The 17,065-nt window shown below is 45.9% G+C and overlaps 1 protein-coding gene across 4 annotated transcripts in view; it reads left to right on the forward strand.

Moving 5' to 3' along the window:
• The window catches only part of PAX7 (paired box 7), a 99,647-nt gene that overhangs the window by 42,960 nt on the left and 39,622 nt on the right, over positions 1-17,065 (forward strand). For all 4 annotated transcript variants that reach the window (XM_086625530.1, XM_086625532.1, XM_086625531.1 and 1 more), the window contains exon 5: positions 5,805-6,004. In XM_086625530.1, the coding sequence (XP_086481656.1) occupies positions 5,805-6,004 (200 nt within the window). The remainder of the gene's footprint in view (positions 1-5,804; positions 6,005-17,065) is intronic.

A 17,065-nucleotide genomic window follows, 5' to 3' on the forward strand; every position in this document is an offset into this window, starting at 1 on the left:
CAGGGGACATGCTCTGTGAATAGATGGCTGCATCTTGGTGATCCTTGTTCATCCCACCTCCTTCTGGGGGAGTAGAAAGTGTGAGGCGTGTGGTCCCACCTTTCCTGCCCCACAGGTGTGCTGCAACCAAGGTCCACAGTAAGGATCTCAGCTATAATATGTCTTATTATTTCAGGCCCTCATGACAAGGTACCCACAACTGGGAGATATTTTCACCTGTGAGATGGGTCCCTCCTCGCTGTCTCGTGGCAACGTGGCTCCGTTTATTAAGGCAATGTCAGGCAGCAAAAGCATCACATGGCAGGTGAAGCCTGCCCTTTTCAAGGACATTCAGAGACTCTTTAATTGTCCTCTAGTGTAAAATAACTTCAGATTATTTTATATACCTGAAGTTCAGGTACATATGGGACTGGAGAAGTGTGTATGCATAGGTTTATGCAGAGGTAGCTGTTGGGGCCACCACGCACGACAGCTTTGGTGAATGGAAGCTTTTTGTGAAGAAGGGAGGACCTGGTGTGGGGCTGTAACGTGGGGTGCTCAGATTTTGCTGGTACCTTCAAAGTGAGATTTTTCTTACTTCTCTCATGCTGTTAAATCCAAGTTCCCCTGTGGCTGCATTAGCTTCCCAGCCAGTCACCTCCAGAACTGGTTTTGTGGAGTGTTGCCATTGCTCCAGCAGTCTCAGGGCGAGTTTGCTAAATCTGGTTGCAGCACAAAAGGTGCAGTTATAGCTCAGCCGTTCACCAAACCATTCCCTTCCCCCTTTTCATCTCTCCCCTCCAACACACATTTAATTTTTAGGATGGTGCAGCTGGAAGCAAGAGAGAAAGAGAGAGAGGAAATGAGATGAGAAATACTGAAGGAGAGAACGTTCAGCTCCCCTTTACCCTTTAACAAAATCCGATCCCCACTTTAATGAATGCGTTTTCATGTCTGGTCCTGTCTGCCAATCCTTCCAGACGGCACCGAGGTGCTTCAAGACAAGGCAGCAGGTCCTTGTAGAGCATCAAGGGCTCAGTCTGAGCCTGGAGGGTCTTGTTGTGGCCGATTCCACCTAATCCTGTTGATTAATTTAACTCCAGGGCTAAGAGGTGCCCAGAAGCAGTGAATGGAGGTGGAGAGGAGAAAGGCAGAGGGGGAGGAAGAGAAATAGAGAAGTGAAGGGAACGGGGAGAGGGAGGACACATCCAGTCCATAATTACAGAGAGTTTTTCTTGTTCCTTTCCTCGAGCTCCAGTCTGCTTCTGTTCCTTTCAAACCCCTCCAGAGAGCTCTGCCCAGCTCTTGCTAATTGTACCCCAACCTGAACTGGCAGCATTATTCAGGAATGCGAGTTTGTGGGCCATAATTTACACATTTCCTCATGCTAGAATGGGTCTCAGGACAAGCCCAGGCTTATATTTGTCACCTTTCCTATGCCACCCTGTACACACACACATGTACATTTGCTCTGACTGTGCCCATTTCCATGGGGAGAAAGAACCATTCTGGTTTATGCAGTTTTCCCCAGCTCGTCCTCCCTGAAGGTGTGCGACTTGATGATGGTCTACACAAACCTTCAGCGAGTCCCTTCACATGGTCTCGTCTCCCCCTTTGCAGGAGCCGTGTTGTATCTCTGCTCCAGGAAGGTGCCTGTACATTTGAATACATTTCACCCTGAGCAGAGGGAAAAGCTTATGAATTTTCACACTGGCAAAATTGCTTTCATTCTCCTGATGAAGCCTATGTCTCTTTATTTCTAAGAGTAGTGCAAAGCAAAGAGCTTTGAGCAGTTTGAGTTTTACCTTTCTGAGTTATGCCATGAGAGCAGTTATGCTAAATAATGAAGATGGAATCACTCTTAAAAAAATATGGTGGGATCAGTGTGTGTCCTGTAATACACACACTTTTCTCTTAGTTTTTCCTTTTCTCTGACTTGTCCTCTCGTGAGATTTTCCCCTCTGTTCACCTCTCCATTCTGTTTTTTTTCTGTCAATCGTTAGCCCATATGATATCCTAGGGGAGCTGCGTGTCAGACAGCTAGCTGTTTCCCATCCTTCATCACACGTAGGGATCGGTAAGCCACACAAGAAGCTGCTGTTAGATATTTCTCCACCTTTGTGTTTACAGGGTGTTCGCTGCTGTCCATGCTGAGTAAGTGTAAAACGCTACCAGCGCATGCTAATGATTATTTCTATGGCAATAGCCCCGTTGTGCTGGAGGCTGCAAACTGGGATTCACCCCCTGCTCATGCTGCTGCATCCATTTTTCACGCAAGGATGTGTCACAAAAAATGAAGTCTTCAAGGTTTGGATGAATCCCCCTGGTCTTGCCTAGCGAGCGAGTCTCCTTGAGTCACTCCTGCAGCTTCGTAAAAACACTCGTCGCACAGAAACTTCGTGGAGATGATGGTAATGGTTTGTACAGCAGTTCTCAGCTGTTCAGGAATGGAAAAGAGCTGTTAGATCCTTGAGTTGCATCTTAGGCAGGTAGGGGAGACCGTCCCCTGACAATAGGGGATGTATTAGATAATAGGCTGGTACTGCAGTCTGTCTCAACTGAAAGACTTTCTATATTATTTAATGAATCTGTGTCTGACAGCAGCAGCTGCATCATTCTAACACCAGCTGGTTCCAGACATACCCTGGGATTTTTCTTGCTCTCTCGGTTTCATCTTTGTAGTCGGGCTGTTGGAGCCTCCGACTTGGCACGAGGAGCTGTGGCTTCTTTTCCCAGCTTTGCTCCTGACTCACAGGGTGACCGTAGGTGGGTGACTTCCACCATCCCTGCCACGGTTGTGAAACGGAGATAATGCCAGCCAGGAGCTGTTTGGAGGCTCGCGGATAGAAAGCGTTACGTCAGTTCGTGTGCCAAGGTTTGCCTCTCCACCCTTGTAACCCCCATAGCCAGCATGATGGCCAGCACAGTCACCAGTGCTGCTGTGAACAAGGCAGATTGTTACTCATGACAATCAGTTTTCCTCTCCCAAAACTTGGTAGCCGAAGCAGGGATCCGAAATCAGGAGCATAAAGCTATTAAAGAAAGTTTGGCTGCTTTCCCTTCCAGACTTTTGCAGCCAAAAAAGGGAGCAAAGTGAAGTGTGGGAGATAAATGTTACACATCCTTTTCTAGACTTTTTTTTCCTCACTTGGGGAGATACTGAATTCCAGGTTTGTTGTATACTCTGTAAGCAGTTGGACCAATTGAGTGGATGAGCTGTAGGTAGAGGTTACCACATTGCTATCAAGCAGCCAAGAGAAGAGTTACATCTTAAAAGAGTCACTTTGACATTGCTGTCACCATAGTATTTGCCAAACAGGTTGGGACTTCGTTGCAGGAGGTGTGAAACATGCCACAAATGACAATTCCTGTGCTACAGAGCTCACAGGCTGAAAGTTGCTACTAAGCATGCATGCTGACTATGCAGAAATATTATTATATTTGTAGTTTTTAATATGTTTGTAGTTTTTAATACTTTATAATATTAACTATGAAGAAATATGCTCAGCTGCAGAGTTAAATGACATTAAATTTAGTGTATTTTCCTTCCCCTTCCTCACACTGGCCCTCTGGCATCCTGGACACAAACACACCTCTGTCCTTACTTTTTTCCTACCAGATATTTCCAGAAAAGATACTAATTAAACCAATAGCAGTTGGTGACTTAAGTGATTAACTCAAAGAAATTTACTGTATGCTATAGGTTTCCAGATATGCTTTTAAGCAGCATGGTACTCCAAGGTCCATATGTGCTTCTACCTGTCCCGAATCATCTGGGATCCAGATGTGGAGGGCTGTTACTTTCAAGTACAGATGTTCTTCTTACACCACTTGAGACTCTAGACCTTCCCTGAAAACGGACATCACCAAAAATCTGATTTAGTAACAAATTGCTGTGTACAGTAAAACTGTCTTTAAAATGCGGGACAGACGCTGCAGCTCTGAAGTCAAAAAATGAATTTCTCACCAACTTCAGTGAGAAGTAAAGGGTTCCTGATTTATAATGATGACTGTGTCTAAAGACCCGATGTGCTGGTAAGCCAGAGCTAGAAGAAGGCAAGACCTCTGAAGGTGATGTGTTTGCCCCAAAGCAAGCCATCCAGTCCCCTGCAGCAGAGTTTCTGACTCCAGCACAACTGTAGTCAGCCGAGTTCCGGCACCACATCCTCCCCGTGAAGCCCCAAGACATAAAAGCATTTTTGTGTTGCTGAAGGCAATGGCCTTCTGCGGTGATCTCAGCGTAAACAAGAGAGCTCCGATGGGATATTTGCCTCCTACTCCTCAAACTGCCGCCACTCTTGAGCAGCTGTCGGGGAAGTCACAGCTGCCATTCCCAGCTCTGAAAAGAAAAAGGCAGATTTTTGGATGATGAAGCTGAACAAAAAGGAGAGGACTGAAAAACGCTGTTAGTAACTTGAGGGAACTTTGTTGTCAAGATGAGTGTACGTAAGTCCTGCTTTAATCCTAAATTAGCAAAGCTTTACCCAAAAGAAAAAATCCTTCTCTGTGAGCACAGTGTTTAAGCAGATTCTGGCTCAGTCTGCCTGTGCAGCTCCTCTGAAAGACAGCAGTCAAGCCTGGCAGGGAAAAAAACAAGTCCACATTTACTGAGTCTCCTGTTTTCATGAGAGAGAAGGTGCCAGAGGCCAGGTCTCTCACCTAGCTGAAAGGTTTCATATGTCATACTCTTCCTTCTCTGCTGCTGCGAACCAGTGGCACGTTTTTCACTGTCCCAAAGGCAGACACAACGTTTTGGCCTGGCTGAGATCCTCCATACATGAACATCTGCACCGCAGGGAACCGAGAACCTGTGCATCTTTGAAACCCAAACTTTGCTCCATGAAAGGCTTCTGGCAAACACCAGAGCCACAGCTAACGCTGGTCTTGGTGCGTCCCCTCTAAAATCCGCTGGGTCTGACTGTAGATTTAGTGAATATCAATGTTGTGTCTTCTGCTTTGTCTCCAGACGAAAAAAAAAAAGAGCAAAACTAGGCTTACTTATTGCAACTATATTTATTTGGGTTTGATGAGGGCCTCAGGAGGCAATAGATGTGGTGCCAGGCTCTAGGCAGGGAGAAGGGAATGGCAGAGGTCCAGAGCAAGTGAAGGTGGAGGAAGTAAGTGACCAGTTAGGCAAAGGAAAGGGACTTCCATGGCATCTTAATGCTGTCGGAATCTGGCCTTGTGCAAAACTCCTGCTGAAATTTGGGACGTTAAGAGAAGACGAACTGTAACCTGTGGGCAGCCCAACCTACAGGTGAAGCAGAGCTGGAAATATTTTTCCCAGTTGTAAAAATGCCTGATTTTTCTTTTTTTTTCTTTCTAAGGTGATTTAAAAAAAATTAAGTCTTAAACATTGATACTTGACAAAACACAAGAGGAGATTAGGCTGTACAGGTCAAAGTGTTGTGTATTGACGTTTTTATGCGCTCATTTCAGCTTCTACATTTTTTCAGTGTAAAACGTGCAACTCTGAAATCATAATTTCAAATAAAAAATTGGAAATTTCTTGAAATGACTGAAGTCAACAACTGGAAGTTTTTTCTCTGTAGCAATTTGAATAGGGGACTTTGAGCCATTCCTTTTCCTGCAAACAGTTCTGATTTTCATGGGTTGTCTTTTTATGACGTGAGAAAAAAATAATAATAGGAAACTACAGAAATAGCATAAAACTTGTGTTGTACACAAACAGAGTATTTGTTTTGATGGACACCATGACAGTAGAACCAAGATTACGTTGCTGGGATGCTTAACTCTTCCAACAGCCTTTCTCCCAATGGCTTTTCATCATGCAAGCCTCATCTCCCGTCTCTTTCCCACCCCAGGTAACAGGCTGGATGAAGGCTCTGACGTCGAATCTGAACCAGACCTGCCTTTGAAGCGCAAGCAACGCCGCAGCCGAACCACTTTCACCGCTGAGCAGCTGGAGGAGCTGGAGAAGGCCTTTGAGAGGACCCACTACCCAGACATCTACACGCGGGAGGAGCTCGCTCAGAGAACCAAGCTCACCGAGGCTCGAGTTCAGGTAAGGACTAGACTCCATGCATGGCAAGTCAGCCTGGTGGCAACAGCTTCTTTTTGACCTCGGGGAAGGAGATGGCAGTGCTGGGGATGAGGGCGTTGAAAGGTGGTGACGTGAACGTGCTTCTTCTCTGGAGCCACGTCCACAAGGATCTGAGCCTTATACCCAGTTCTGCAGATTCCCACGTTCCCATGGATTTGCAGATGTGCCGTTTGGATTTGGCCCGTTGCAGAGGTACCAGCTGGAGGGTTTCCATCCAGGTTGGGACCAGGAGCCAAATTTTCCCTAACTTGGCAAGGCATTTAGCTCTCTGTTTTCTGTTGGAGGAAATTCCTCCGTTTGCCTAGGAGGAAGCAGTGTGTGTGTGTGTGTTTGTATTTGGTGTTTTAGGAGAAATCGCACCATTTACCAACCTTGCCCAGGGGAGCAGATCATATTTTGCAAAGTTTGCAAGTTCTGTGTGTGAATTTTCGTAAAACTTTTTTTTTCCCCCTGATCTCCAGAGAGCACAAAAAGGGCGGGGGGAAGGGAAGAAGAGGGGAGGAGCAGGAAGGGAGGGTTTGGAGCCGGGGGACTCTGACATCTACACGATTAATAGCCCTTGTGGGAACTCCACACAGAGACCCTTATGTCTTCCAGATAAAGGCTGGGTCAGCAGTGTGTGCAAACACGCAGAGGGATAAGGAGTGTGAACAGATCGGGGGGTATAATAGAGTCCCTTGGGGAACGGGAAGGAAAGGGGGAGGGATTGGGGATTGTGGTGGGTTAAAGAAGTGAAATGGAGACCCCAGCAGTCCGTCCTCCGTGCGGCCAGTGCGATTGGGTTTCAGACTGGGCACAGAGGTCTCTGTGCACGCAGCCGGGAGTTGAATCGTGGGCACCGAGAGAGGAGGGAAAGAGTATTCCAGGCTTGAGACAAGGAAAAGTCAGTCAATTAACCAGCTCCTCCGAAACAAAACAGGTTTTTTGTCGTTGCTGTTCCGCGGTTCTCAGGATAATGAGCCTGATGTACTCGCTCAGAAGCCAAAACTGCCAGAAGTTTTTGCAGTTTTCCCCCAGCTGTCTGGGAACGGGCATTTCCCCCCACACCTGGGATGGTCACTGGTTAAAGACTTTTCCCATTAGCCCTCTTTCCCAAGCACTGCAGCAGATGCCCTCTCACCTCCCTCCAGCTTTCTCTTGAGAGGTACTGGATTTTCCTGAATCCATCATCCCTCAAGATGTGGCTATGGAGACCGCAAAAAGGAAATCTGGCAAACTTTAAACTCATTCTAGTTTTGATCATAGTCAAAAGACTGTGCCAGAGTGTTCAACAGTCACAGCGTTAACTTTTTAGCCATGTGGGTTCATGGGCAGATGGAGTCTGGGAAAGTGGCTAATTTAGGCAACGAAGCTACCAAAAGTTGGAAAGTGTAAATTCTCCCCTTTTTGTTTTGCATATTCTGTTTCTAATTGGTCTTGCTTGTTGTTGATGGATGTAAGATGTCAAGGAGGAAATAAAAAGAGATGTTTCTGTGGTAAACAGATTAAAAAAAGAGAGTTTTAGGGGAGAATAGAGTTTAGGTAACACTTTTTTATGCGGTGAGAGGAACGGAAAAGCCCTGAAGTGGCAGGGAGTGCAAAAACTAGTGGCAGGTTCTCTCTTTTCCAAGGCTCTCTGACCTCACTGTGACAGGGCTTGGGAGAAAGGAGGGAGGCGAAAACAGAAAGGGAAAGCTAAATAAATAAATAAAGAGAACCTTTCCCTTGTCTCAAGCTGTGATATTCGAATCCCCCTACTTGCTCCCAGGCAGCTTGCGTGGAGGTTCCTGCCAGGGCTCTAGTAGCAGCTGTTCTCCGAGGCACATTCCTGATGGCTTTCTCATTCCGACATCCTGGCAGAGTCAGCTTCTTCCCACCACTTTTAAGCCTGCCGCCCCTTGTAAAATTTTCTGGATATCAGAGCAGATCTTTTACTGGCTCTCGGGACCTACAAACATTAGTCAATCAAGTTCTTGTGGAAAAAAAAAAAAAAAAAAGCCACACACATCCACACATGTACCCATCCAGCAGAGAACCTTCTACCACCTTATAGTCTTACTCCTGTCTCAACAGAGTTTTTAAGGTCAAGAGATGTGCTTTGGATTAAAGATGGCTGTGATAACAGTAGGACGAGCTGAGACGAGGGTTTCTGGGTGTTAAGGGCCATGCCAACATCTACCAATCTCTCTTGTCCCCGAAAGCTTGTCATGTTGACATGTAAAACGAGAGGCAGACGTATGAGAAGTATTTGGTGACCCATAGTCACACAAGAGACTCGAGAGCAGCCTTCTGGTCATCACTTCATCCATCTTCTGGCTCTCAGTGCCACTTGTCTGCAGCACAGCTGGATCCCACCCGAGCCTCTGAATCGCAGCGCAGGTGTTGCTATCAGACTTTCTTACTGTGTCCTATACACACACCATCCCTGCACTGGAATCCCGTTTTGCTAATCGCTGTGCAAGCACTCAACAAAAATAAGCAGCAGACCTGTTTATCTCTTTGCTTCTTTCTCCTTCTCACCTCTCTTTGCTTTACCATGTGGAAGGTGAACTTGCCCAAGTCTCAGTCGTTCCCTCTGATACCTGAGTGTTCACATACCGTCATCTCTTGCACGTGAAAAGCTGATAGCTCTGTTAAACTTTATTGGCAGGCCTCAGAGTCTGGCTGGTCACGCAGCTGTCCAGCTAAGTGGAAGTTTGACACGTTGACAGCTAATAAAATTCACAAGCTGGACAACAAGAGGGGGTGGTGGTGGGGAGCAGTTCCAAGCTCCGGTTTCTCATCTGCTAGGAAGATCATGGGAGGGTGAACAATATTTTTGCAAGGTCGCTGAAGTGTCTGTGTGGTTGAGACTCAGGATTCCAGCGTTCACACTTCAACACATCTAAAGGTATGAGCCATTTAAAGGTTAATCCCAAATTGAGCATAGCCAGGGACAAGACTGCCATGGATTTCCGGAAGGATCAGGATTACAGTGCCGAGTCCATGCCCAGCAAGGCCACCAGTGGAAATTCCCACTGACTTGTTTTTGTGCAAGGCAATGCCTTGACTCATGTGTCCACACTAATTGTCCAGTACTGAACAAATTCTTGCCCATCTGCAAGCTCCCATTTCCACCCTTCCAGAAAACAAGCTGTTGAATGGATTTAAAAATGGATTTGCAAATTAAGTCTAACAGCTAAGCAATTCACTTAGCTAATTTAATGGAAGCTTTGATTTTGATCTTGAATGTATTTTGGGTTTTTAGACCAGTTTTTGCCATTATCTAACTGATGATGTCAAGTTTTTAGTACGAACAAAACCCGAAGTGGGATTCTGTGATAATTTTGAAACTTTTCTCCCTGGCATTTCTACAGAAGGGACATTTTTCAGAACAATTCTTTCCTCATAAACAGTTTAGCTTTGTCAGTACAGTGTTTTTCAACAGGAAAAGAGTTTTGTCAGGAAATTCTGGTCTAGGTGTAGAAATGACTTCTCAAAGCAATGCTAATGTCAAAAGACACACCAGGGACATCAGTCATGGGTCTAGAGAGTTGAAACTAATCCTTCTAGATGATCTCATTTGTGGATTTGTTTGCCTAAATGTGTTGCATTTTTCAGGCTAGTTACAACAAACCCCAGTACTTATTTCCATTTTTTACTTGAACAATACCAACAGAAAAAAGTATAAGGTAAACCAAAGCAGAGCATATGCCCAAATTGTCCTCAGATCAGCACTGCAATCTCAAGTCACTTCGAAATTTGTGCACTGAAAATGTCTTTCCCAAATAGACCTTGCTCCATAGGTTCCCGCGCAAGCAGCTTATCTCCATTTTTCCTGGTTGCTAGAATGAGTCAGATGTGACAGGCTCCAAAGTATTATCTCAAAAAACTTTCCCAGAAATCTACCCAAATCATTCCCAAAAAAATAAATGGCAGCTTTTGCTTCTCAGCATCACCTGCGGATGATTCAGATGGTCGTACCACAGGCAGCTGGGCGCAAGCGTGCGTACTGCTAGCAAGTATCTTCATCCTGGTTCCTACGGTTTGGGCAGCGGGTGCTTTCTGGGAATAAATAAGGAAGGCGAAGGGGTGGGTGCGTTGTGATGCTGATGTCTGTTATTAATCCCCAGGAAATTCCATGCACTGAGAAACCGTTATTTCAATAACAAAATTAAACTAGACAGCAGGAGTCGCAACCCAGTGCTTTATTGATCATTTTTATGATGGATACCGTTGTGATTTCTGCTTGGGAGAAAATGGATGTTTCATTTAATAAAGAGGCTCAGAGCAATTCTGCCTCTGAGATCTTGGTGTGTTTCTAGGCTACTCACATCATATATATTTTATGACACAGTTTCAAACTGTAGTAAACAAACAGCCCTATTCTAGATCGTGCTGCAGCGGCTCAGACGTGCCAAACGGAGCGCCCGAAAAGAAATTTCGTTCAGTTTTGCTTGAAATTTTTCACAAAGCGATTCTGTTCTCAGCGGGAAGAAGCTGAAAACCGCCGTTTACCCGCACTACTCCGCAGTCTAGTTCCCAGCAAACACGTGGATTTCTCAGGAACTTCTCAAATATCTCTGGTGTGTGCTAGTGGGGACCCCAGTGCTCGTTCGGCAGCTGTTGCTGTGGTCAAAGGTCCATCCTGTTCCTTGAGATGGTGCTTTTTGAAGATGAAGGTGTTATGGGGAGGGATGATACGGTGGGAAGCAGGCCTCCCCCAGCTCTGAGCATTAACTGGAGTCATGCAAAGCTGCTGGAGCCTAATGCTGTTTCGCCTGGTGTTTTGCTTCCCGAACTCTTTGAGATGTGTCCAAACTGGCTCTTCTGCGGCAATCCCCCTCCCTTAAAGGTCAGCTGAGAATGTTTTCTTTCTTCCTGAGGGTCCGACTAGTTTACATTTCTTGTGAAGAGGGCTGCGATGAGGTTATGACACAACAGCTGCCCCGTGTTTTTGGCAGCAGCCGGGGCACTGAGAGGCTGTGCAGAAGAGCCGGCAGTTGGGGCTCTCGTTGGCAGAGGTTGGCTTGGCACGCTCGTTTTCCACGGCACGGGGCCAGCCGTGCTCTCGCCCACCGGAGCATCCAGATAGACGGCCCACGGCGAGAACAGCCCCTGGCACTGCGGCAGCTGGTCCGTGAGAACCACGGCGGTGCTGCCGGTGCGTGTGCCCAGGCACGTCGAGAGACCAGCGGTGCGATGCCAAGCGGCATCCAGCTCCCGGGAGAGGTCGGGGCGAGGGTAGCGCGCTGTTCCAGCCGGCTTTAAAGAAGCAGCTCTGCAAGGTAAAGCCAGCGAGGGCTGAACGCAGGAGAGATGGGTCCAGATGCTTCCCCCTCGTGTCTCATGGAGATCTCGCTGCAGAAGGGTGTTGATATTGAGGGAGAGAGGTCGGTCTCAGCCTTGTGACATTACTTTCAGTTTGCTTAGTGAGTCGCTGCTTGACGTCTCATGGCATTGCTGCTCTTCTTTCACATCTCTCCAGCCTGAACTAGAAAGAGAAATGCAATTGGATTGAAGAAAAGAGTAACCCCTAGCATACTTGCCCTAGCTAATATGCTCCTAAGTCTCAGCCTATTTACTAGTCTTATAAAAAATAAACAAAAAACAAACTGTAAAGTAAATTTCCAGGTATCCAAACTGCAGTGGCAAGTCATTTTCCACCTGAACCTTCCCAAAGCTGGAGATGATCTCTTAAAATTGCAAGCACGTCCTATGTCCGTATCTAAGGGTTTGCTTAGAAAAGCATCAGCACTTTTGGTATTTGTAGTAGAATTACAGTAAGTGGCCCCCTTGGAAATAGAAATGTCCCACTGACAGGGGATGTAGTCCCAGCTCTGTAAGCCTAAGGGCATCTTGCTGGAGAGAGTCAGCGCTATTCCGTTAAGTATATTACAGTTTACTGAAGATGAAAATGATAAGCCTAATCCTGCAGTCCTTCTGGCAAAGCATTGGTTGAAATCAACAGGAATTAATATGAACTCCAGGACTCGCAGCATAATTTGACAAGACCAGCTTGTTTTGTACGTGCGGGGCGGGGAATCTGTATGAAACAAATGGAGAAACCGATGCCAGGGAGTGTTCCTTTGGGCTTACTGGCTCTGCAGATGGAGGAATGCGTTCCGTTCAGTAAAATGTGATTTTTTTTTAGATAAAAGTGTGGATTTTCATGTTGAGATGCAAAACCTGGAACTGATTTTTTTGTTGGATTGTTTGTTCTATTCTGCTTTTCTTGGTCAGCTTTGGCCCAAGGAGCAGAACTGCCAACCTCGTGGTCGCAAGCTGAGAAAGGGATCCCCTAAACAATGTGGTGGCGATTTGATTTTCGGACAAAGGAAAGAGGGCCCAGAGGCCAAAGCAATGAACGGGATCCCAGTGCCGTGGGCGAAGCGGTTGTGTATAACACTGCACACTCAGCTGGTCTAAATGGAAGGCAGTGAAGTTGCACTGATTTATAGCAGCGGAGTGTCTGTCCCATTGTATTAAAAACAAATAGGGCCTCCCAGAAGTTTTATGAGAAGAACCTTTATCACAAAATTTCCAGTCCAACGAGGGTGTGGACCCAAAAGTTTCTCATACGCTTTGCTCGTATGGTCGTTTTGAGCCTCTGATTCCAGCAGAACCACCACCCAGTGTGTGCCCAGTAAAGCCAGCGAGGGTGCCATGGTTCTGAACAGCCAGCACGGGTGGCTCATCTGCTCTAATCTCCCCAGCTAAGGAGGCTTTCTGTTTACTGGGACACCGATTAAATAGATTCTGTTTGGGCGACAACGAAAAATGTTTCTACTAATCAGGAGGAGGGTTCGCCAGGGCGTTTTAATCTTTGAGCTGCTTCCCGTAGTGCTTAAGCTACTTCTAAAAGCTCATAGATTTCTCTTTTGCAAAGAAAATCTTGATAGTGGGAATCGATGTGCTGCTGGTTTGCTGTTAAAGCCCAGCCTATCTCTAGCCAAACAACAGCAGCAGGACATCTGCTCCCCAACATCCCGTTCACCTCCGTGAAGTGTGAACATCAAAGCCTGTTTGGAAATGTTTAAATGCAACTCTAACACCATTAAGACCTGCTTGTCTAGGAAGCAAGTCTTCAAGTGGAGAGAAAGCACTTCATAAAATACACTGCCTTGCAGCTGCTTTCTGAACTCATTCTAACGTCTTTCAGCTTCCACAAGTCCCATTCGTCCTCAGACATAGGGTTTATGCTTTATAAAGTAAAACAGAGGTTTTATTTTAAATTTTATTTTGTTTTAACAGAATTTCCTCTAACAACTGAAATAATCACAGTTTGTAAAATGTAGAGCTGGAAAACACAACATTTGCAAACAATTATTCAGTATCCAATAGCTATTTCATTCAATGATTTTTTATTATTATTGTTATTTGTAAACATTATTAACTTATATTACAGGAAGGGGTAATTACAGCTGCATCACTGGGCAGGGTTGGATTTGGAGCTGTGAAGCCATGAGTTCAAACCTGGGCTTAGGATGTCTCAGCGTGAAAGTGGACAGACCTATCCCATTTCTCCTGCCTCCTGTTTTTCCCGTCTGGAGTATGAAATCCATTAGCAGTTACGAAGTGTTCATACTGTGATGATCACTTAAAGGTAGAGATGGCCTCTTGGTTGAGGAAGTGTTTGTGACATGATTAATCCTTAGACAGCCACTCGAAGTTTAGAAAGAATATTGCAAGAGTAAAGTCATCAATGTCAATCAAATATTTCACTAACAATGGTTTATTTTTTTAAAAAAAGGAGGGGTGTGTGCAAAAAATATCCACGTACCACAAACCGTTCAAATTCTTCAGCAGATTATTATAAATAGCTCACACCTTCAGGAACTGGGATGTGCCAGGAGAAATATAGGCTGAATTCATTGGATAATCTCATTTGTGAAGAGTCATTTGTTCTGCTCCACTGACCTTGTGTAATATTTATCTTAACCACATCACCCACGAGTGGCAGAGGCTCAGTGTTTCAGGCACGGAACCGCAGCGTCACGAGACACAGCCGTATCCCTACACGTGCAGATAAAAATCTACGTGCCTAAAATCCGTCCACTCTCATGGGCTTTTTTTCCTTCTTCTGTAAAGAATTATCTGAATAGCCTCAATGGTGCTTGTACGTCTGTGATGTCTGTTTTTCGCACTCCTCAGCACCTGGCAGAGGAAGCGTAACCATCACTAAACTGTTGTGTGGATTTAACAGGATCCCAACTCCCTGTACCATCTCAACCCTTTCCAGTCTGGGAGGGCTGACTCAGCACCACCTGAAAGAAGACATTTGGATGGAGCAATAACTGCCTGGTTTCTCATCACTGTTGCTGGTAGAGTTCCCCTCTAAAAGCCTTCTACATCAGCCTCCCAGGAAGCCCAGGGTTTGCAGCGTTTATGACTAGTGTGGACAAGGCAAGGCACTGCAGGGATCTGCTCTGGTTCAAAGGGGAATGTGGAGAGGACTTCATCTGGCAGAGTTGCCTCTATGAAACCTGGGGAGGGAGGGACCTTGTCTGACTTGGGTGGAATTTTTTTGGTGTGCTTGGGCCATAAATGGCCACATGACACTTTTCCACCTGGTGTCTGCAACCTCTCGGGCCCGTGAGAGCAAACACATGTTGCATCTCTTCCATTCTGCTGGAGAGCAAAGGCACGGCTTGGCTTTTCCATCCCTTTTTCCATTTATGAGCTCATTTATCCCATCTATCTTTCTCCAACATCAAGTCCTGATTAGGCTGAGCAGGAACACAACAGGCTTTCTTTCCCACAGGAGGCTCTTTTTGACCTTCCTTTCCTCTCCTTGTCTGACAAATTGTGGGAGCTGACCCATATCTCAGCGGCTGCGGGGATAATTCAGACCAGCCCCATCCTGGCAGGCAGCTGTCTCTGCAGCCCTTCTCTGCTGGTTGAGAACAAGTGGCTGGGACACCTCAGGCCGGCCGTTGGCAGCGTTGGGTGCGGGCGTTCAGGTTAAATAAGAACCAGTGCTAACCTTTGCCCCAAACCCAGTCTGGTTGGGAGGATGGGCGCTTCTGAAATCAGCTGGTTCTGCAAGGCAGACAGTGATGAATTGGAGAGGTTTCTTAGTCTTGCTCTGCCTCCCTCTCCCATCCATGAAGGGGATGGTGAAGATAGGGATTGAGTGATGTTCTGCGGTGAGCATCTGTCCTTGTAGCAGCACACTCACTGAGCAAGGTGTGCGTGGCACAGTGAGGGACTCTGGTCTTACCTGAACCCTGGGCATGACTTGAACATGAAGAACCTGCTTGGATATCTTCTTTTAAGTTATTTTCCATGAGGGTGTTCCTGTATTTGTCTGCTCACGTGAGCTGAGCAGTTTCTATAACGCATCTCCTGTCTACATAATATGTTCTTTGGAAGACGATTCACAGGGACAAAATCTCAAATGTCTTTAACTTTTGTCTTCAGTGGCCCTTGTTACACTTACATATTCTTGGAAAGCAGCACTTTTACACAGCACAGGATGTCTTTGCTATGCACGGACAAATGATAATAAAGAACTTGTCTTTTTAAGAAAAAACAGGTTTCTGACATGGCATTTTTTCTGCTGCTGGGTTCTTCACACAGCCCTTTTCCCAAGTGCTGACTATGTTTGCCCCAGCATAAAACTCTGGTTGTGCCATCCAGCCCCTTCAGCCTCTAGAACATCTCCATAGGCAGACCAGCAGCTTCAAAACTTCCTCCTTTTCCTCCTCTTCTTCCCACCAGTCTGGTTTTAGCAGCCGTAGCCTTCACCCCAGGCTTAACATGGTGTAACAGGATCCTCTGGCAGGGGGAATCTTTAGTGGCTGATAAAACCTTAACTGTTGTGAAATGAAAGCAGGTTCCCTTTGAAGTGCGCCTCGCGTTACAGTTAGATGCTCTAGCCTCTATATTTTAACTACCAATAAAATGATTTATAAGCATAAAGGCCTGAGCCACCTTTGAGGCGGGGGAAGGGAAAGAATTGCTAACGTCATTAGCTGAAATGTATCTTCTTTTTTTCTGTGGGTTATAAATAAGGGGCAGAATCAACCTGTTTGGGCCATGAAATGTCCCTTCCTCTGCATGGGAAGATAAATCCCATCAATTTCTTTGTGGAAGGTTTCCACGTATTTGTGGCTGGATTCTCCAGCCAGGCTCTGTTAGGAGGCACCACGTTTAAGAATGTAGTTGTGAATCTCGTTTGGTGCATGTGTGTTTACTGTTATTATCGTCTATTATTTGTTTTGCTGTGATGCTCCAGCCAAGACTGAGATCTTGCTGCACTGGGTACGGTGCCTACTGGCAGTTAAAGAGACCGTCTATCTCAGATGGCTGATTGTTGAAACAAACTAAAATAAATTCAAATGTGGGGTTTATCCCCAATGTAGAGGTGGTGATCTGAAGCGTGGGTTGTGTAAGGACCAAAATTTGTTGAATGCAGCAATGTTTCCACTGACTTCAAAGCAGAAGAGCGATAACTTTCGTGAAGTCACAGAAGGAACCTGTAGCATAATTAATTGATGACTTTCTCTGGTGATATTCAGCTGTCTTGAAAATTAGCTTTCCCTTCTTCACAAGCCCGTAAGTGTTGTAGGCCAAAGTATGCAAGATGCCCCAAGAGTGGCCTGTGCACAGGCCTTTCTGGTTGACTTTACCTGGTTGTAAAAGTATCTTTTTATCTCCTTTAAAAAAATAAAGGAACTACACACCCTTCGCTGGATGTGGAGAAGCGAGACGGGACGAGTCGTAAAGGCGTGCGTGAATTTTAATTCTGAACAACGGACGCAAACGTGTGTGTTGGTGCACGGACAACGATAACCCCACGTGATGTAACATAAGACAATGCAAATCTTTCCAGAGTTGTGTTTTGATCCTGTGTTAGCCAAGCCAACTGACAAACCATGACAAGGGAGCCAAGTACTTGTGGGGATGTTGTTGGAGAAACGCGTCCTGTACTAGACGACCTTGCTCCACATGTTTCTTCTGAACTTCTAATCCCGAGTGGATTTGCCAGCATCTGGCTCTTGGTTATAAAAAAGGAACTTTCCCACCCTTTGCAATGTCGGGAAAGTGTCAGTGGCTTTT

Source organism: Tauraco erythrolophus, chromosome 23 (genome assembly GCF_009769465.1).
Source record: "Tauraco erythrolophus isolate bTauEry1 chromosome 23, bTauEry1.pri, whole genome shotgun sequence".
Taxonomy (NCBI): Eukaryota; Metazoa; Chordata; class Aves; order Musophagiformes; family Musophagidae; genus Tauraco; species Tauraco erythrolophus.